Below are 23,808 nucleotides of genomic sequence, written 5' to 3' on the forward strand. Positions count from 1 at the left end.
CATCGATGCCTCAGGAATAGGTATAGGAGCGGTACTTTCTCAAGATGATCACCTGATCGCTTTCTTTGGCATACAACTGGGAACTTTATGAAATTACTGAGGTAGTACGCAAATGGAAACCGTATTTATTGGGTCGTCGCTTTCGCATATACACCGATCAACAGAGTCTGTCAATTACTGTCTCAAGTGATACAAACACCGTATCAACACAAATATGTGAGTAAACTTCTCGGGTTTGATTTCGATATTCTTTATAAGCTCGGGTTTGATTTGTTAGTAACAAGTCCCTAACTTATGAAAATAAAACTATGTACAGAAAGAATATGAGACTGTGTTTGTGGTTTTTCAATATATTGCAACAGAAAGGAACAAAAATTAATAGAAGTGGTGAAAGGGAACTACTCTTTATTCATAAAATAGAATGACTATATATAGCCATTTGGTCAACAGAAAAATAGCACACTTCTCTAACTTTCACCACCTCCCACGTGCTAACGTTCACCTCTAAATAATCCATTATATTCGGTCAATGGGAATACCAATTCCAACTAGCTAGCTTACACTAATAATATTAAATAAAACATAAATTGACATGCTAGCTACTGACTAAGACTTATATCGATTAAATACCAAGTGAACAACAACTAAATTTATTAAACGATAAAACTTGTAACCATACACAATAAGATGAAATAACCAGTTAGCACCAACAATCACCACCTTAATTGGTTAATGCATGTTCCTCTTCAACCAAATGAGCTTTCTTTTCACGCGTAGGACATTCGTGATGGTAGTGACCAAGTTCTCCACACCCGTAACATTTCACACGGCTTTTATCCCGCATCCGTTCACCACCTTCTCGACTCTTCCCGGACCCCCGACCTTTTTCCCGGTCACGTCCATAGTCATCTCGGTTAGAACTCTCGCCGCTACAATGATTTCACCTGTGTGTCTTCTCATGACTAGCCAACAACAAACCACCTTGTATGCCCTCCATTTTATCGGTTCCTTTGATTCGTTCTTCATACGCCTTCAACCTTCCAACCGCTTCATCTAATAATATCTCATCCAACACGAAACATTGCTCAATTGAAGCCACAATTGGAGAAATGACATAGGCATAGAATCAAGTAACATTTTCACCAAGTCTACCTCTTCAAGCTCATAACCTAGGCTCCTTGCTTTTGAAGCCAAACCGGTTAATTTTGTAGCAAATTCATCAACCGATTCTTCCTCCTTCATACGTAAACCTTCAAACTCCCTTTTCAAGGTTGCAAGTCGAGCCGATCTCACTCGATCCACCCCCAAGTAACGCGTCTTTAGACCGTCCCATACTTGTTTTGGATCGGTATAACTAGCCATTTGCAACACCATTTCCTCGGGAATCGCTTGAAATAAGAAGGCAAGTGCTCTCTTTGATTTTTCCGGATCAATTTCCGCACTTAGCATCCTTGGTTCCACCGTTTCCAATATTCCATAAGCGTCCATGATTGCCTTCACCTTGACAGCCCACACAAGGTAGTTTGTAGCTGTTAAAATTGGTACTTGATATGTCAAAGAACTTCCATCTCTGGCCGGAACTAACGCCATATTTTTCAGCCTTTTGAGAGCTTAAAAAAACAACACCTTAACACCTCAATCAGCACCTTCTTAACAGCTCCCAACAACACCCATGACAACTACAAAAGTAAAATCTTAGAAACGTTTCACAAATTCAACTTTGTGATCAAATTGCTCGAAAAAACTCTTCTACCACCCAAGAAAATAACTCTGGTCACGGGTTCTACCGATTTCTCGTCTCCGGTTTAGTTTCTTATCACGAGCAACAACATGATCTAAGTTGAAGTTGCTACCAAGCTCCAAGTGTTAGTAACAAGTCCCTAACTTATGAAAATAAAACTATGTACAGAAAGAATATGAGACTGTTTGTGGTTTTTCAATATGTTGCACAGAAAGGAACAAAAATTAATAAAACATAAGTGGTGAAAGGGAACTACTATTTATTCATAAAATAGAATGACTATATATAGCCATTTGGTCAACAGAAAAATAGCACACTTCTCTAACTTTCACCACTCTCCCACGTGCTAACGTTCACCTCTAAATAATCCATTATATTCGGTCAATGGGAATACCAATTCCAACTAGCTAGCTTACACTAATAATATTAAATAAAACATAAATTGACATGCTAGCTACTGACTAAGACTTAAATCGATTAAATACCAAGTGAATAACAACTAAACTTATTAAACGATAAAACTTCCAACCATGCACAGTAAGATGAAATAACCAATTAGCACCAACATGATTTCTATATTCTTTATAAGCCCGGACGCGAGAATAAATTGGCAGATGCACTTAGTCGAATTCATGAGGAGCCACACTGCCTAGCTCTTACAACTCCTACTTTTCAATGGCTAAACGAGGTTAGACACTATTATTCTACTCAATTAGAGGGTATACAGCTAAAGAATTTTTAATAGGCTTGAGCCCAATTCAACTTCAAAAGTTAACTCAAGGGGATGAGAAACCCAAGCTTTTATAAGCTACTTTTTCTTTTGTCCCACGGTCGATGTGGGATAACAACCCAACACGCCCCCCACATCGGGACGTGCACATATGGGCTCCCAACATCACACATCACAGATGGGTAGTGATCCCACATCGGTCGTGTAAAATCCCGCATTTTTCCGTTAAATTATTTTTAACGTCCGTCTTTTTATTTTATATAATGCACTCGTATCTAGATTTGTATCTTCCATTATTTAGCGTTTCTAATATTCATGTTATTTAATTATAACCTCTCTCGTTTACTCTAGCGTATTTAAAATAATCGTTTGGTTAAATCAGGCACCCACTTCAAAGTCGAAGAACTAATGTTGCCAAGTGGGCAAAGAATTGACTAGGTCAACTAGTCAAAGTGCTTCTCCTCCACTCAATCATTCACCTCCCCATCTCATTTCATACTTCCACTTTTACTCTCAAAAACCCAATTCATTCAATCATCATCTAATTCGGATTTAGGAAGCAAACATCAAAACAAATTACATATTTGGAATCCTTGCATCTTCCTCTTCAATTCCATACCAATTTCATCTCATTTGGGTAACTTTCTAAACACACTAGATTCTTTGTTCTTGATATTTTTTAACTTATAAAAGTGTTAATTAGTATCTATGGCTCAAGTCTAACATGAATATATGATTTATATGCTCGATCTTGTTATTTTGATGTAATTAGCTTAAACTTGAAATGGGTTAGTTTAATCCTTGATTTTGGTTGATTAAATGTTGTTTAAATGTTAAAGTTCATGTATCAAATATGTTACTAGCATCATTAGCTTCGTTTTGGTATGTAGGTTGATTTAGAAAAGCCTCATTTACAAAATTGTTGAATTCATGATTCTTGGTTAGGGTTTGATGAACTTTAAAATGAACTTTAGTTGCAATGTATGTTTAATTACCTACGAAACGGCGTATTATATATGTGTATTAAGTTCCCGAATCTTCTTATGCATTTTATGAACTTGAAACCTTGATAATGAGCGTTAAATGATCATTCGACGAGAATTCGATTATTTTAAATGATATTTTTGTTTGATGAAAATTGTTTAGTTGTATTCCTCGTCAAAATACCTTTCCAACGATAAAAGATACGTGTTTTGAATGTTTACGGTTCATTAGTTATGGTTGTTTGAAGTTGGATTCGTGCATTAATCAAAACTGCCAGATTTGCTGAACAGATAGTCTGAGCGCCGCTCCGGGCCCCGGCTGTCCAAAAATGCACATTTTCGTTTAATTCTAACTATGCTATGCACCCCCGATCAACATGAAATGTAAGACCCGAATATTTTTCCTTGTAAATATGTGTGAATAAGTTATTCAAGTTGTGGGGTTTACGTTGTATATAATTAAAAGACAAAAGAAGCTGAACTGGGCATTTGGCGCGCCGCGCCACTACGGGCTGACAGATTCCTTTCTTTTTAAATTAGATATTTTGAGGGCAATTTGGTAAAATCACTTAAGGGCCGACTTAAAGGCTTTGGATCAGTTTTTGGAGTGTCATTTACTCCATTTCCATCTACCTTATCCTCATCCATTCAATTCTAGAGAGAGAGTGTTAACCTAGTGTGAGAAAACTCATTTTTGGAGAAGAAGAAGGTAGAATCTTGCTCAAGCTCAAGCATTAAACTTGTTCATCTACTTCCTAGCTACATTTTGAGTGTAGTGGTATGCTCTAAACTTGATTTTCTAATTTAATTTTGTGTAAGGGTTAGGGATAGGGTTAATGGTGAACCTAAAACCCACTTTGTTAGTAAATTGGGTGTTTTGGGTGAATTAGGGTTATGTTGACTCAAAGATGACTAACTAGGGTTTTTCAAGTATTAATTGTTGTTAACAAACCTTAATTAGTTAGTAAATTGCTAGAACACCAATATTTATGTAAATGGGTGTTGTGTGGGTTAGTGGATGACCCGAAATGGGTGTGTTGACCTTAAATGGGTCAAATGGGTCAAAATGGACCTAAGTTAGTAAATGTTTGTGATTAATGCATAAACCTAGTGTTAAAAGATGTTTTAAGACCTAACTTGGCTAATGTTAGGGTTTTGGCAAAAGAGGACCCAATTATGGGTTAGGTGTCCAAATGGGTCAAAATGACATAGTAGTGGTATGTGTTGTGAGTTTGACCAACTTGAATGGTTGATTGATTGTATGTGCGTGATAATAGGTGCGTTACCTTGAAGATTCAAGCTTGATTTTATTGATTCACCGAAGGCGTAAGGTGAGTGGAATAATTATACGTGTATGTATATAATGTATTTATTTGTGTAGAATGGATGTGGCATTGTCGTGTTGTTAAAACACCACGTTCTATGTAACGAGTAGTATTGTCGCATTGTTAAGACACTACTCATTGTTTGATTGACATGTGGCATTGTCGCGTTCTCTAAGGCACCACATTGTCATAGGAGTGGATATCGCGTTGTTTAAGACGCTACTCATCGTTTTGATTGGCATGTGGATTCGTCGCGTTGTTCAAGACGCCACATTGTCATGGGGGTGAGTGAGTCGCGTTGTTTAAGACATCACCCGGGGGATTAGTGATTACGCGTCGTTTAAGTAACACTAACGGATGTTACGAACTCCAACGGCCTTTTAAGTACCGTTCCCTTACTCGATTGGTTAACCATGGTTATAAGAATGTTGTGTTAGCATATTTAATTATGAACTATATGCTATTGGTATTGCTAGCTCCTTATGAATTTGCGGTTATTGGTATATGCTTAATATTTTGCATGGTTGTCGAATTGCTAGCTCGTGTGCGATAATGTGTAAGTGATGCAAGTAAGTAGATTATATATGTATGTGCATAATTATTGCATTCACTAAGCTTTGCTTACCCTCTCGTTGTTTACTATTTTTATAGGTTCGGTTGTGGACAAGGGTAAGGGCATTATCATGGAATAGAGATCCCGCTTTGTTGATTAGGGGACGCTTTTTGGAAGTATTAGTCCTTGGAGGTTGACCGAGACTTGGGTAGTTTAATCCCAAACGCCATGCTCGTAGTGTAGTTTGGTACTTAAACTTTTTGGCGGTCGAAACTCATATTTTGTATTAAACTCGTAAATCAGCCAATGTGGGCCCCATCATGTAAAACTTATTTTTATGTTTGAATCATGTTAGTTTTACATATTTGAAAATGTTGGTGAAAACGTCCGGTCTAATTATGACGGGAAGTAGTCGATCTTTTTCGCGTTTAAAACTTTTTTGGACAGACCAGTTTGGTGCGCCGCGCGGCCATCTGGCGCGCCGCGCCACATGCTGAACAGGATATATTTTTTTTTTTCGTATTTTAACTAGGGTTGTTCGTGGTTTGGTTTGGGTTGTTACATGAAACTTGGCCAACATGCTTATATATGATTAAAAACCTCAGAAAAATAGTTCGGGACCCGACCCGGACGTGTTGACTTTTTTGTTGACTTTGACTTGACCAAAGTTGACTTTTGTTCAAACTTAACCAATACATGTTTAAACCGTTCTAATATTCTTGTATACTTGATTCTTGCATGAAACTTGACAACTTGATTCACATACTTTATAATCGAGTCGTAATGAGCCATATGACTAATTGAACAACTTTGACCAATTGTGTTACTGTTATTGATACAACCTACTTGTTTAGGTCAAGACTAGCATTCCTTCTTGCATACGTTTACTTGTGAAGTACTATTATACTCTTGCACTCAAGGTGAGATCATAGTCCCACCTTTTCAACAACTTTTATTCTTTTAAATCGTGGGCTGAGAAACATATACATTTCATACTTTTATACATTGAATACAAATACAAATACAAAGATACATACGAGTTAGAACAAAAGTCCTCAATCCAATTATCATTAGTAAGATTACAAATTACCTTTTTGGAATGTAAACGATTCGGATAATCAATTCATACTAAACCTTGTGGTTCAATACAATATACTTACTAAACATATGATTTCACCAACGTTTTCGTTGACAGATTTTCTATGTTTTTCTCAGGTCCTTGAACGATATGTGTTACATGCTTCCACTCACTATTTTGATACTTGCTTGGATGTCAAGTATACATGCATTTATGGAGCGTCTTTTGGCTTTACTTTAAATTGTGTCGCATAGGTTTCATTTGTACTTAAAAACATTGTATCGTATTAGTTGTTGAACTACTTTTGTAAACTTGAAACATCTTTACATTATAAATGAATGCGACATGTTTTGGTCAAACGTCATTTTAAAGACTTATGACCACGTAACGAGACCTAAGTAGACGGCGCCGTCAATGAAGATTTTGTCGGGTCGCTACAGATGGTATCGGATCATTGGTTGTAGGGATTTGGAGTTCATTGGTGTCAACCCCGAGTCATAGGGTACATTAATGAGTCTAGACTACAACCGGCATATAGACTTGAAGTAGGAATTACTTGACTACTTGTGCATTTATACTCGAAATCTTCTATTCATATCTAACTCTTATTCCATCTTAATCTCACGTTGTTTAATTTGATTGACACACTCTTTGACTTTATGAAATAATGTCGAACGTGTGACAACCCGGAAATTTCCAACCAAATTTAAACTTTAATCTTTATATGTTTCCGACACGATAAGCAATATTTGTTAAGCTAAATTTCAAGAATTTTAAACTATGTTCATACATTCATTCAACCTCGACCAAGTTCCAACGATTCACGAACCATTAAACGAATATGATTATATATGTATATGTGTATATATATTATAACTTGAAACGTAAACAAAATATTAGATTAAATACTTTATATGATTGTATCTGTTTCAAAATGTTTATCAATGGAATTAGAAGATAAGATCAAATGATTGAATTATCAGATATATTGAATTATGATTACAAGTCTCTGTTGAAAGGCCCACGTTGATTTGAGAAATCTTTTCATTTTAACAATATTCGGAAAATGGTAAAGTGATTTATAAATAAGAACAAATTGTCAATCATTGAGAACTAGACAAAGGATAGTGGAAGATTGAATCTCATAAAGACTCGATTGATCTATTTAGTTTCAAACGTACAAAAACGTTTTCAGTTTAAAAAGAACTTTATTATTAAAACGTATATAACTTTTATAAATATCTAGAACCACTTTTGACAACTTATTACTTAACTAGTATGATAAAGATAACGATATTTATATTTTATTTTATTAAACGATTTAAATTAATATTATATATATTTATACGCGTATTATACGTACATAGTTTTATACTTTTACTATACTTAAACTTTACCTTTACTTTATTTTTACTTTACTTTAACTTTAATAATTCACTTTAATAATTCATACTTTAATAATTCACTTTAATAATTCATACTTTAATAATTCACTTTAATAATTCATACTTTAATAATTCCCTTTAATAATTCATACTTTAATAATTCACTTTAATAATTCATACTTTAATAATTCACTTTAATAATTCAAAAATCTATTATAAATAGGATTCATTAGGTTTCATTATTTCATAGAAACTTGAAAATATTTTTCTCTAAACTCTCTCAATCGATTTACATATATATTTACTCCGTATTATCTCAAGATATTATTAGTATACATAAAATATTACGACGGAGTGCTGTCCGAGTGATTTTGAAGTTGTTTTTTCGAGTGGGATAGGATTAAGGAAATTATGGGTTATAGCTATGGAGGTGATTGAGTATGGTTCATGGGTATGCTCGTGAGGTCAATATAGTGTTTATCATCTCCGTTGCGTTTACGTACCTTTCCTGCAATATTGAATCTCAATATTGATATGTGAGTACTCATAATTTAATTTTTACATACTAATAGTGTATCCCTGACTAGTGCTCGAGTATATAGGATTATGCATGCTTGTACTTTTGATATTGCCATTAGATAGGTTATGTTGATTACTGAATTAGTTACATATACGATTGAGATAAGGTATAAGATATGCATGTCGTTGGAAAGCTAGCAAAAAATAGTTGAATTTTGGTTTAAGAATCACTTGAATCCAAGTAACGGTTAGAAAGTTATGAAATAAACAAATTGCATAATTAATTTCGTAATTAAAATTGCTGATGATAATTAGTGAACTAATTTTATGGGTTATAAAAAGTGGTTATTTGGATTCTACTCGTCGAGTAGATGAATTTTCATATAAAGCACGTCTCGTTTCGTTGAACGGTTGTCAAGTTATGGACAAAAGAAGTTTTGCAAATTTTGATGAAATGTTGAAACGGGAACTGAAATTCTCGCTGATCTGCGTTGTTTCATATATAAAAAAAATACCACTGAATTCTTTGCTGTAAGGTCTAACAAACGACTCTGGTCGTTTGTCAATTCGAGTCTCGACGATTTTTCTAAAAATCATCAAAGTTGACGGTTTGGTCACATTTTAAAATTCTAAAAAGAGCTGAAACTTTTTTATTTAAAAATGTCAGTTTTGTATCAGTTGTCATGGTTGGCCTGATATGTGTTTACTCTTGCCAAAAATCATGTTATATCTTTGTGGTAACGAGAATTTGCAGGCTTTGACCGTTTGTCAATACGAGTTTTGAGGAATTTTCTAAAAATCTCCAAAGTAGGCTACTCGGTCACTTTTGTAAATTTATTAAAGCTGAAAAAAATTAACTTTGAAACGCCGAAAACGCGTTGGCAACTACGAGTTGTCTAGGTTTAGTTTACTTCTGTAATATTTATGCTTAATCTTTTTGGTAATGTGTAACTTTTATCTTTGGCCGTTTATCAATCGGAGTTCCGATAATTTTTCTAAAAATAGCTGAAGTGGCCCGTTTAGTCACGTTTGATCGAAAATCATTTTTGTATAAGTTATTATATATTTGCATGCGACCTCATTTTTACTTTGACCTTTGACTTTTGACTTTAACCTTTGACTTTTGACTTTGAACTTTGACTTTTCCTGTTAACTTTTCAGTTAACTTTTTGTGTTGATTTTCTCTAAAAAAAAAAAAACCTAAAATACTATTTTATGATTATGAAACCATTTGTGTTACGTTGTTTCACACGTCACCTTTTACTAGAATCTTAATTGAGCATGAGTAATATAACATGTTACTATACTGTAGAGTCAGACTCGAGCTATAGGATAGGATTACACTATGACCTGACCTAAATTGCTATACAAATATTGACCAACATATAAATATATATAATTAATATAGGTTCGTGAATCCGAGGCCAACCTTGCACTTGTTCAATGACGTTATATGTATTTTTACTACGAAATACAGTATGGTGAGTTTCATTTGCCTTTTTACCCTTTATATTTTTGGGACTGAGAATACATGCGCTTTTATAAATGTTTGACGAAATAGACACAAGTAATTGAAACTACATTCTATGGTTGAATTATCGAAATGGAATATGCCCCTTTTTATTAAAGTCTGGTAATCTAAGAATTAGGGAACAGACACCCTAATTGACGCGAATCCTAAAGATAGATCTATTGGGCCTAACAAACCCCATCCAAAGTACCGGATGCTTTAGTACTTCGAAATTTATATCATGTCCAAAGGAGGATCCCGGAATGATAGGGGATATTCTTATATGCATATTGTTAATGTCGGTTACCAGGTGTTCACCATATGAATGATTATTTTTGTCTCTATGCATGGGACGTATATTTATGAGAACTAGAAATGAAATTCTTGTGGTCTATTAAAATGATGGAAATAAATGATTATGATAAACTAATGAACTCACCAACCTTTTGGTTGACACTTTAAAGCATGTTTATTCTCAGGTGTTAAAGAAATCTTCCGCTGTGCATTTGCTCATTTTAAAGATATTACTTGGAGTCTTTCATAGCATATTTCGAAGAACGTTGCATTCGAGTCATTGAGTTCATCAAAGATTATTATTAAATCAATTTATAGTTGGATAGCGGATATTATGAAATGGTATGCATGCCTGTCAATTTTCGATGTAAAGAAAGTTTGTCTTTTAAAAACGAATGCAATGTTTGTAAAATGTATCATATAGAGGTCAAATACCTCGCAATGTAATCAACTATTGTGAATCGTTTATAATGTATATGAACGGGTCCTTTCAGAACGCACATATGAATTAGGGTAATATAATTTCCGGGATTATATTACGGTGACTCATATGGACGTTCCGACATTATGACATAAAGAATTTATGGCGAGTCAAGGAAAATTTTCTCTTCATCATTATTCGATATCACGATTAGTATTATTGAGAATAATAATCAACGATATTCTTGTGTCTTGAAGGAACAATGCCTCCTCGCCGAGTCCCACGCAATGAGACTTCCGAACAAGCTCTTCAACGCATGATAGCCACTGCCATAGGTGCGGCTATGGCTAGCCTCTCCTCCAATGACAATAACAACAACCACAACCACAACAATCATGGAGCCGGTAATTCAAACGAGGGATGCTCCTACAAAGCTTTCATGGGGTGCAAACCTCACACTTTCGATGGTACCGAAGGACCGGTTGCTCTCACTCGATGGTTTGAGCAAACAGAAGCCGTTTTTAGCATAAGCGGTTGCCGGGACCAAGACAAGGTCAAATATTCCACCCACAATTTCACCGGTATCGCTCTCACATGGTGGAATACGTATGTGCAATCGGTGGGTACCGATGAAGCCCACGCTCTCTCTTGGGCCGACTTAAAAGAAAAGATGATCACCGAATACTTTCCGCGCGAAGAGACCCGAAGGCTTGAAAACGAGCTAAGAAGTTTAAAGGCGGCCGGAAATGACCTCAAGACCTATAATCAACGATTTTATGAGCTAGCCTTGATGTGCCTGATAATGCTAAAAACGAACATATATTTCATAGCATTATCCCTTAAGAAAGACAAGCTTTTAGTTGCAATTGTTCTATTTAAAAGTGATATTCGTTTAAATAATAAAAGGTAAAGACAAAAGACAGATTCGACGAATTGAAGACGCAAACGACCAAAAAGCTCAAAAGTACAAAGTACAATCAAAGTGGTTCAAATTATTGATGAGAAACGTCTCAAAATTACAAGAGTACAAGCCGCAAAACGCAAAATACAAGATATTAAATTGTACGCAAGGATGTTCGAAAATCCGGAACCGGGACCAGAGTCAACTCTCAACGCTCGACGCAACGGACTAAAAATTACAAGTCAACTATGTACATAAATATAATATAATATTTAAATAATTCTTAAAATTATTTATATATATTATATATATATATATATATATATATATATATATATATATATATATATATATATATATATATATATTTATAAACCGTCGGCAAGATGCAAACAAAGTCATGTGAGCTGGAAAAGCAGGCCATGCGATCGCATGGCCTGGCAGTTATAAAACCATGCGATCGCATGGTGTACAGTATCAGGCCACACTCCTATAAATTTCGCAGTTTGGTGATCAACTTAACACATCTTTTTCTTTATCTATCTCTCACTCGTATATATATATATATATATATATATATATATATATATATATATATATATATATATATATATATATATATATATATATATATATATATATATATATATATTAATTATAATTTTAATTTTAATTTTAATTTTAATTTTAATAATAATAAGGGTATGTTAGCGAATGTTGTAAGGGTGTAAGTCGAAATTCTGTCCGTGTAACGCTACGCTATTATTAATCATTGTAAGTTATGTTCAACCTTTTTAAATTAATGTCTCGTAGCTAAGTTATTATTATGCTTATTTAATGCCGAAGTAATCGTGATGTTGGACTAAATATTAAAATTGGGTAATTGGGCTTTGGATCATAATTGGGGTTTGGATAAAAGAACGACACTTGTGAAAATTAGACTATGGGCTATTAATGGGCTTTATATTAACTAAACGATACCTCGTTAATTTAATATATAGACTTATAATTTGACGTATTTATATATAACCGCATACGCTTGACTGGGTACGGTGGGCGGGATATCTATAAATACCAATAATTATTCATTTGACCGGACACGGAACTGGATAAAAGTTAATAGACTTGTTGAAACATGGGTGAATTACATACAAGGGTAATTGGTGTAGTTGTTAACAAAGTAATAAAACCTTGGATTACACGCAGTCGATAACCTGGTGTATTCATTAAACAAAGTATTAAGACCTTGTTACAATTCGAATCCCCAATTAGTTGGAATATTTGACTTCGGGAATAAGAATAATTTGACGAAGACTTCCGCACTTTATGATTATGACTGATGGACTATTATGGACAAATCCGTATGGACATATCGAATAATCCAGGACAAAGAACAATTAACCCTTGGTAATAAACTAAAATCAACACGTCGAACATCATGATTACGGAAGTTTAAATAAGCATAATTCCTTTATTTCATATTTAATTTCCTTTATTTAATATTTAATTGCACTTTTAATTATCGCACTTCAATTTATTGTCATTTTAATTATCGTACTTTTTAATTATCGCAATTTTATTTACCGTTATTTTATTTATCGCACTTTAATTATTGTCATTTACTTTACGCTTTAAATTAAGTTATATTTATTTTTAATATTTTACATTAGGTTTTAACTGCGACTAAAGTTTTAAAATCGACAAACCGGTCATTAAACGGTAAAAAAAACCCCTTTTATAATAATAATAATACTACTTATATATATTTTTGTATTTTTTAAAAATATAGCGTTAAACTTAGCGAGTTTCCTGTGGACGAACCGGACTTACTAAAAACTACACTACTGTACGATTAGGTACACTGCCTATAAGTGTTGTAGCAAGGTTTAGGTATATCCATTCTATAAATAAATAAATATCTTGTGTAAAATTGTATCGTATTTAATAGTATTATGTAGCAAAAATATAACTATTTTGTATACACCTCTACGCACATCAAGTATTTTTGGCGCCACTGCCGGGGACAAGTTAAACGCCGAAAGCTCAACGCTATAAAAAAAAAATTATTAAGTTCTTTGTATGAAAATATACGTTTTAAATATTAAAAATACAAAAATATAAAAAGAAAGAAAAATATCAATATATTTATATTTTTAAGAGTTTGTTTAAAATATATAAAATTATAAACTATTTTTATTTTTATTTTAGTTTTTAAATTATAAGTTTTTATTTAATTTATATAAGTATTTTATTTAATATAAAAAAAAGAAAAAAAATAATAAGTATAATTATTCGGGCCTGACACTGTAGCAGCCCAAGACTTGAACTGATTTTCAGATCCATGCGACCGCATGGATTAATAACTAACACCTCATGCGATCGCATGAGGTGATTTGACCAGTTTGATACCTAGTCCGATCAGATTAGGGTTAATAATTATAATTATTATTATTAATTAAAAACCTAATTAGGTTTTTATTTATTTATTATTTAGTTTTAGTTTTATTATTATTTTGTATTGTTTAGTTTAAATTAATTTTATTAATATATAAAATTAATACTTTTATAAAATAAATAATATAAAAATAATATTTTTATAAAAAATTGTACTTTTTACAACTTTAAGTTTATTTTTTATATTTTGTACCTTTTTATTTGTTTTAGCGTAATATTTGTATTTTTCGTTCGTATTTAGTTTTAAGTCATAGTTTTTGTCATAGTTATTTTTATTTCTAGATTTTTAGGCTTTGCCGTAAAATCCCTTAAGTGCTTTTTCTTTAGACTAAGATTTAGGTGCTTTAGAATTTTGCGACGCCGTTTTATAAATTTTAGTACCTTTTTAAGTTATTGCCGTTTTGGATATAGAATTTCTTTTAAGCTTTAATACCTTTAGACGTAACTTTTAATTTTTAGTTTTTAAACTTTTAAGTTTCGACGCGCTACGTTCTTTTTATTATTTTTCGACCTTTTATTTCTCGACGCGCTCTTTTTCTTTCTTATTTCTCGACGCTCTAGTTTTAAGACATAGAATTTTCTATTTCTTCTCTAAAATTTCTTTAAACTTCAACGAAAAAATTATTTTAAGTGGTTAAATTGATAGACATCCAAAATTTTCTGGTTCGTAGTAATAGTTGGATTTGTTAGTGGCTGAGTTGTGAGCTTCCGATTTAAAGGGTTCTGGCTCCCTGCTGCATCTATTGGCTATTCGAAACGTGGACAAAATCAGAAAAGTCTATTAATTTGATAACTTATATAATTTTTATCTTTTATAACTAATAGAATATTCAGTGAATGCACCGAGCAAAACGTTCACCACCTTTTATACATTCACCACCTGTAACTCGATCAAGACATCTAGCCAATATTGTCGCCGTTGATTTTTCTTTAGAATCATCATCCAGTCAACCATGTACTCCAATTCAAATTTCCGATAATCCATTTTTTGAACCCGACCTCACAATTGAGAATCCGGAGGATATTCAGGAACAATTCAGAGATCCTGAACCATTAATCTTTCCTCCGGAACCACCAATCATTCAAACGGAGATTGTCGAGGAACAACCCATTAAATCAGAATCCTCAAGTGATTCAGATTCAACAAATTCAATCATGGAAAATCTGGAACCTCTAAGTATGGAAGACCGAATGAGAGCTAAACGCACTGGCCAAGGTCACGCAATTACTCAACCTGACATTAATGCGCCAGATTATGAAATCAAAGGACAAATCCTACACATGGTAACTAATCAATGCCAATTTAGTAGTGCACCGAAGGAAGATCCAAATGAACATCTTCGTACATTTAATAGGATCTGCACTCTATTTAAAATAAGAGAAGTGGAGGATGAACAGATATATCTCATGTTATTTCCCTGGACTTTAAAGGAAGAAGCCAAAGATTGGTTAGAATCGTTACCTGAAGGGGCGATTGATACATGGGATGTTTTAGTTGAAAAATTTCTTAAACAATTCTTTCCTGCATCTAAAGCCGTAAGACTTCAAGGAGAAATTGTTACGTTCACACAAAAGCCAAACGAAACTCTATACGAAGCGTGGACAAGATTTGGAAAGTTATTGAGAGGATGTCCGCAACATGGTTTAGACACTTGTCAAATAGTACAAATATTCTACCAAGGATGCGACATCACTACAAGAAAAGACATCGATATAGCAGCTGGTGGTTTCATTATGAAGAAAACCGTAACTGACGCTTACAAATTATTGATAACACTGCTTCCCACTCACATGAGTGGCACCAAGAAAAAGATATCATTAGATCATCTAAAGCAGCTAGAGCCGATTCTAGCCATGACTTTGATTCCATTTCTGCAAAGATAGATGCTGTCGAGAGACGAATGGAGAAGATGACTAAAGATATTCACTCAATACGAATTAGTTGTGAGCAGTGTGGAGGACCACATTTGACAAAAGATTGTCTCAGTATTGAACTAACAATGGAACAAAGAGAGAATGTTTCATACATAAACCAAAGGCCTGGAAATAATTATCAGAATACTTATCAACCGCCAAGAACAAACTACAATCAAAATCAGAACTATAACCGAAATGTTCCATACAACAACCAACAAGGTCCTAGCAACCAGCAAGTATCTAATAATACTTACAATCAGAAAAGACCTAATTTTCAAAACAAACCACCACAAACCGATGATAAAAAGCCAAATTTAGAAGATATGATGTCGAAGCTAGTTGAATCTCAAACTCAGTTTTTCACATCTCAGAAACAAACCAATGAACAAAATGCTCAAGCATTTAGAAATCAACAAGCTTCTATTCAAAATCTGGAACAAGAAGTGAGCAACCTAGCAAGGTTAACAGGTGAAAGAAAACCGGGAAGTCTACCTAGCGATACAAATGCTAACCCCCGGAATGAAACAGCTAAAGCCATTACCACAAGAAGTGGTATTATACTTAAACCACCTGAAATGCCTGTAATTTCTGATGACTCTATTCCTACTTCACAAGAACCACTGCCTGATCAAGATAAGGAAACAGAACCGGTAGTTGAAAAGGTTAATGAAAATAACACAGTTAAGGCTAAACCTTATGTTAAACCATACCAACCACCACTTCCTTACCCGAGTAAAATGAGAAAATAGAGACTTGAAGCCGAGCAATCCAAATTCTAGGATATGTTTAAACAAATAAATGTCAATCTTCCTTTCATTGATGTGATTTCAGGAATGCCTAGATATGCTAAATTCTTGAAAGATCTAATCACAAATGGAAAGAAAATGGAAGAACTTTCGGCTGTTACTATGAATGCAAATTGTTCTGCAGTGCTGTTGAATAAGATACTAGAAAAATTATCAGATCCAGGATGTTTCACAATTCCATGTTTTCTGGGTGGTCTTAGTTCAATAGAAGCATTGGTAGACTTAGGTGCCAGTATAAATTTAATGCCGTATTCACTATACGCTAAACTAGACCTTGGAGAATTGAAACCAACACGAATAAGCATACAACTGGCAGATAGATCAGTAAAATATCCTAGAGGGATAATGGAAAACATGCTAGTTAAAGTTGGTACTTTAGTATTTCCAGTAGATTTTGTTATTCTGGACATGGAAGAAGATTCTCGAGTTCCTCTCATATTAGGAAGACCATTCTTAAACACGGCTAAAGCAATAATAGACGTGTTTGGTAAGAAACTGACCCTAAGTATAGAGGACGAGAGTGTTACCTTTTCAGTTGATAGAGCCATGCAACAACCGCAATCTGCAGATGATACATGTTATTATATTCAAACTATAGATTCGCATGCAGAATTGTTAGAAGAATTTCCAGAATTACAAGGAACAGGAGAATGTTCTTTAGGCGAAGGAACTGAACCAATTTATGAAACTGAAATGTTAGCTACACTTATGGCTAATGGATATGAACCGACAACAGAAGAAATTCAAATGCTAAAAGAAGAAGACAGATATCGATATAAATCATCGATAGAAGAACCACCGAAATTAGAGTTAAAGCCACTTCCAAACCATTTGGAATATGCTTATTTACATGGTGAATCTGAATTACCTGTAATAATATCGCCTTCTCTTACTGAAAATGAAAAATCTCAACTCATTTATGTGCTAAAAGCTCATAAACCAGCCATTGCATGGAAGATTCATGATATTAAAGGCATAAGTCCTTCGTATTGCATACATAAAATCCTTATGGAAGAAAGTCATAAAACGTATGTGCAGCGCCAACGAAGACTAAATCCTAATATGCAAGATGTTGTTAAGAAAGAAATTATTAAACTGCTAGATGCAGGTTTAATTTATCCAATCTCTGATAGTCCATGGGTAAGCCCAGTTCAATGCGTACCTAAGAAGGGTGGCATGACTGTCATCACAAATGAGAAAAATGAGCTTATTCCTACTAGGACTGTAATAGGATGGCGTGTCTGTACTGATTATAGAAAATTAAATGACTCCACCAGAAAAGATTACTTTCCCTTACCTTTCATTGATCAAATGTTAAAAATATTAGCCGGAAATAGTTACTATTGTTTTCTTGATGGTTTTTCCGGATATTTTCAAATTCCAATAGCTCCCGAGGACCAAGAAAAAACCACGTTCACGTGCCCTTATGGTACTTTTGCTTACAAACACATGCCATTTGGACTTTGCAACGCCCCTGCAACCTTTCAAAGGTGCATGATGGCGATTTTTCACGACATGATAGAAGAATGCATGGAAGTTTTCATGGATGACTTTTCAGTCTTCGGTGATACATTTGAATCATGTCTAGTTAATCTTGAACGAATGCTTATTAGATGCGAACAATCAAATCTAGTACTTAATTGGGAGAAATGCCATTTCATGGTTAAAGAAGGCATCGTTCTTGGTCATAAAATTTCAAAGGAAGGAATTGAAGTGGATAGAGCTAAAGTAGATGTAATTGCTAAACTTCCACATCCCACCAATGTTAGAGGAGTTAGGAGTTTTCTAGGGCATGCAATTTTTTACCGACGTTTCATAAAAGATTTTTCTAAAATTGCCACTCCTAGAAAAAGATGCATCATTCATCTTTTCAGATGAATGCATCAAATCTTTTAATATTCTTAAAGAAAAACTCACTAATGCACCGATCATGATAATTCCAAATTGGAATCTACCGTTTGAACTAATGTGCGATGCAAGTGATTTTGCAATGGGAGCCGTTTTAGGACAAAGGATTGAAAAACGATTTCAACCTATTTATTATGCTAGTAAGATGTTACAAGGAGCACAAACGAACTACACAACTACTGAAAAAGAACTCCTTGCTATTGTCTTTGCCTTTGATAAATTTCATTCATATCCCGTTCTAGCTAAAACGGTGGTCTATACCGACCATTCTGCTCTTAGATACCTATTTTCGAAACAAGATGCTAAACCACGATTAATCCGTTGGATCTTACTCTTACAAGAGTTCGATATTGAGATCCGAGATAAAAAGGGAGCAGAAAATCTCGCCGCTGATCATCTTTCTCGTCTTGAAAATCCTGAATTAGAAGTTCTAAATGAATCGGCCATACAAGATAACTTTCCTGATGAATATCTATTGAAGATAGATTATAGTGAAATTCCATGGTTTGTAGACTATGCAAACTACTTAGTATGTGGATTCCTTGAAAAATGGTTGTCGTACCAAAAACGAAAGAAATTCTTTAGTGATATAAAACACTATTTTTGGGAAGATCCACATTTGTTTAAAAGTTGTCCCGATGGAATAATACGCCGATGTGTATTCGGAGATGAAGCCAGTCAAATCTTAAACCATTGTCACACAGGACCAACAGGAGGGCATTATGGGCCTCAACTCACAGCAAGAAAAGTTTACGATGCTGGATTCTATTGGCCTACAATTTTCAAAGACGCACACCTTCTTTGCAAATCATGTGATACATGTCAAAGGGGCAGAAAAATAAGTCAACGTGATGAAATGCCACAAAATATCATTCAAGTATGTGAAGTATTTGACATTTGGGGTATTGACTTTATGGGTCTGATGTGGTAGCGTGGGGGTACGTGATAGTGCTATATTTTACTACGAAATACGTTACAAATTACACAAGTTTTAATTATTTATTTACAAATGGGATATACCTAAACCTTGCTACAACACTATAGGCAGTGTACCTAATCGTAGAGTAGTATAGTTTTTAGTAAGTCCGGTTCGTTCCACAGGGAGCTGCCTTATTTCACACTATATTTTAAACAATTATATTCGTACAAAATATATTATATTAATAATATATAAAAAGGGGTTTTACCGTTTAATGACCGGTTTGTCGATTTTATATTTTAAGCGAAGCGTAAAGTAAATGACGATATTTAACTAACAATATAAAATAAATTACAATAATTAAAATGACAATAAATAAAAGTACGAGGAAAAATGAAATAAAATATATTATGCTTATTTAAACTTCCGTAATCATGATGTTTGACGTGTTGATTTTTAGTTTATTCCCATGGGTTAATTGTTCTTTGTCCTGGATTATTTAATATGCCCGTCTGGTTTTTGTCCATAACAGTCCATCAGTCATAGATATAAAGTGCGAGTGTCCTCGTCAAATTATCCTTATATCCGAAGTCAAATATTCCAACTAATTGGGGACTTAAACTGTAACAAGATTTTAATACTTTGTTTAATAATTACACCAGGTTATCGACTGCGTGTAACCCAAGGTTTTAATACTTTGTTATCAATTATGCCAAGTGTCCTTGTACATAATTTCACCCCTGTTTTAATAATTCTAGTGACTATTAATCCATTCCCGTGTCCGGTTAAATGAACTATTATTCGTACATATAAATACCCCGCCCATCGTGTCCGATCGAGTGTATATGGTTATTTATAGGGACGTCCAATTGTAAATCTTTATATTAAAATTAACAAACTATCATTTAGTTAAACAAATATAAAGCCCATTAATAGCCCATAGTCTAATTTCCACAAGTGTCGTTCTTTTGTCCAAACCCCAATTATGGTACAAAGTCTAATTACCCAATTTTAGTATTTTAGCCCAACATCATGATTACTTCGGTTTAAATAAGCATAATAACAACTTAGTTACGAGACATTAATTTAAAAAGGAGAACATAGCTTACACTGATTATTTATCGCGTAGTGGTACACGGACAGAGCTCCGACTTTAAAACCCGTAAAAATAACCTTTACATAACCCGAACTAATCTAATGTAACACTAATCTATATTTTATATATATATATATATATATATATATATATATATATATATATATATATATATATATATATATATTATATATATTTATTTATATTATACTACGGAGTATTATTATTATTATGTATTTATATATTTTTTATATATTAAAATTGAACGAATGCATGGCCTTTTATAGGCATTTTGATTTCTGACAGCTCCGCGAGTCGTGAAGTTTTATGCCTGCAAACTCCGCGAGTCGTGGAGTTTGAAAATTCAGCTCACAAACTTTTGGCTCCTAGCTTGTCGTCATAATAAATATATAAATATAAAATATAAATAATTAATATAATTATTTATATATTATATTATATTCTTGTGCATAGTTGACTTGTAATTTTTGGTCCGTTGCGTCGAGCGTTGAGAGTTGACTCATGTCCCGGTTCCGGATTTTTGAACGTCCTTGCGTACAATTTTATATCTTGTACTTTGCGTTTTGTAACTTGTACTCTTGTCATTTTTAGATGTTTTTCATCCATAAATTGAACCTTTTGAATTGTATCTTGTACATTTGAGCTTTTTGGACGTTTGTGTCTTCAAATCTTCGTTTTCGCCTTTTGTCTTCCCACTTATTTATTTATACAATTACAATGAAAATATAATACAATTACATATGAACCCTATTATTTAGGAAGGATATTGATATGAAATATATGTTCCTTTTTAGCCTTATCAAATATCCCCACACTTGAGCGTTGCTTGTCCTCAAGCAATACAGAACTTGAAATAAAAACATACATGAATCACTTTTTTATTCATCACACTTTGTACATCAGTGATTTTGATATGGTGATATAAACAATGATAGTAACGATAGAACCATGGTTAAAGGTGGGTGTGTCATCCACAGTTGCCTCGGGTTTAGGTCAACGACACTTGCAATCAAATAGCCGATTTACTTTCGGTTTCCAAAGTAAAGTGCACATTTGAAAGGCGGTTTACAGTCTCACATGACTATGAAAATATAGATCCTTAAGGAAATTGGATCTTTATGAAAACATTTGATCTTTGAAAATTCAATCTAGCTTTTACCCTAGATAAGTTTTCCGGAATAACCCTTCACCGGTGTTGCAAAATATTTTTGTGGGTTTTGTGGGTTTCAGATTTGAAAATTTTAGCTCAACACTTGTGGTTTTGTGTTACCCACTTGCTAACCTTGTATTAGGAAATCAACACGTCCAGTTTACTTGTCCCGTATATTACCTTTCGGTAAACTACCGTCCGGTTGTAAGGGAAAGCGATGAACAAGCAACTGTTAAGGCAATGTCCCGTGACTTGCTTTTGATTATGGTCTACAACATGTCGGATGCTAGTACTATCCTTTGTAGGAGCAATAGTAAAGATCATCCTATGATTTTTCGGTCTGGCACAAGGTCCTGTCTTCGACCATGCTATGCAACCACCGTTCTTACGTTTGACACCCGATTTGGTTCAAGTGACCTAATGAATTCCAGGTGAATTCCTAGGATTTTACGTTCAATGGTAATGAACGCATTGAAAATGGGTTTTCAGAAAACAAATCGGTTTGTAATTTTGATCAAAATATTTTCTCGTTCAAGCTCGAGTTTAGATATCATTGAATTCCATGAGTTTGAATTCTCAATCTTTAAGGTCAATCTCAAGGATTGAGTAATATCAGTCTTAAAAGCTAATTTTTGATCTTTTAAGGAGATTATCCTTTCTGGTGATCTGATTCATTAGTCTTATCAAGCTAATTTGCACGGCGCCCTCCCCATTTTACGAGACAGATCCTCTCATGGTTAGGATAAGTTTGACCACTTGGCGACCCTGTTTGATGCTGAGGTTCGTGGATTTCCTGCTGATTTTAGTGATGACTTTTCTAGATTTTTCGTCAACCTACACCTGGTCTGGACGACAATTTCTTGACCTAAATCAAGAAGCGCGTGTCTTTTTCGGAAGACTTTACTTCCTTTTAATGATGGAATTGATTCATCGTGTAGATCCATCTCTCTTTACAGTTAATCGGGTAAAATAGTTAATTTAGTCCAAAACAAAAGCACCTGCAATAACTTTACAGAAACATGTGATAGATAGTTTTTAATTGAATAACTTGGTACATTCTCTCCACACTTGGCTTTTTTCATGCGTCTTTTTATATCTTAAATAAATAAATTCAAGCGTTTTAGTTGTTTCTCAATTTATGTCCTTTCCGAGGTAACGATAATTTCAGCATTAACACCTAGTTTTATCGTTCATAAATATGTATAAACATGATTTTGAATTCATTTAGTTGAAAATTTTTAAAATTTTCATAAAATTTAGAAAATAAGCCAAGTATAAACCCGAGAGAATTTATAACCCTTCCCCACACTTAAGATCATGCAATGCCCCCATTTGCATGAAATCAGACTATAATTATAAATTCATGAGGGTGATTAGTGTAGAAAGTAGTTAAAGATACCATAAAATTGCAGGATGATAGATGGTGCACCTCATCGTTCATTCCTTCTTGTTTTACCACACATGTTTTTCTTCAAAAACGGTTGCTTTTTTGAACTGTTTGATAATTTTTTAAAATGCGTCTTTTACCCTAACTTATCATGCATTTTTATTAACGAGTTATGCATTAACCCGAACCCCGAATTTAATGTTAAGTGAGGTTAGACTTCTCCACACTTAGCTAACGACATGTGAAGTCGGTAGAATAAGTTCCACGAATTAAAATAGTGAGCCAGTTATTTACATCTCGGGTGACATAAAATATATCAATGGGTTTAAAGTTTAGACCCACCCGATCGTCACTACTTAATTCTTTTTTAAGTGTAGCTTTTAGTAAATGGATATGTCTCTTTTCTGGTTCTTGGTCAAATGGATCGATATACATCGACATACATATTTCTATAGGGTGGATAATTCCTAACATTTCCTTCCGTTCATTCTCGGGATCAAAGGTTTCACCTCTATTACCCAATTGGGTGAAATTCGAGGTGTCATTATCTATTAAAGCTCGTAGTTCATCTTCGGTAGATGACTCGTCTATTGAGAATATTGGGTTGGAAGGTTGTGGAATGGTGAATTTCGGGATTGGAGTAGATTCTTCTTCATTAACGGTACTTATTGGTCTCACCATTTTGGTCTCGGGGGTAAAATTTTCAACGT

The 23,808-nt window shown here is 33.9% G+C and overlaps 1 protein-coding gene across 1 annotated transcript; it reads right to left on the reverse strand.

The window, feature by feature from the left end:
• Positions 1–721: 721 nt before the first annotated feature.
• Positions 722–1,590, reverse strand: LOC139854673 (uncharacterized). Its single transcript, XM_071843964.1, has 2 exons — positions 1,115–1,590; positions 722–929 (listed from the first exon to the last, which is right to left on the reverse strand). Exons 1-2 carry the CDS (start codon positions 1,588–1,590, stop codon positions 722–724), a joined length of 684 nt encoding a protein of 227 aa, XP_071700065.1.
• Positions 1,591–23,808: the final 22,218 nt, after the last annotated feature.

Source organism: Rutidosis leptorrhynchoides, chromosome 6, assembly GCF_046630445.1.
Source record: "Rutidosis leptorrhynchoides isolate AG116_Rl617_1_P2 chromosome 6, CSIRO_AGI_Rlap_v1, whole genome shotgun sequence".
Classification (NCBI taxonomy): Eukaryota; Viridiplantae; Streptophyta; class Magnoliopsida; order Asterales; family Asteraceae; genus Rutidosis; species Rutidosis leptorrhynchoides.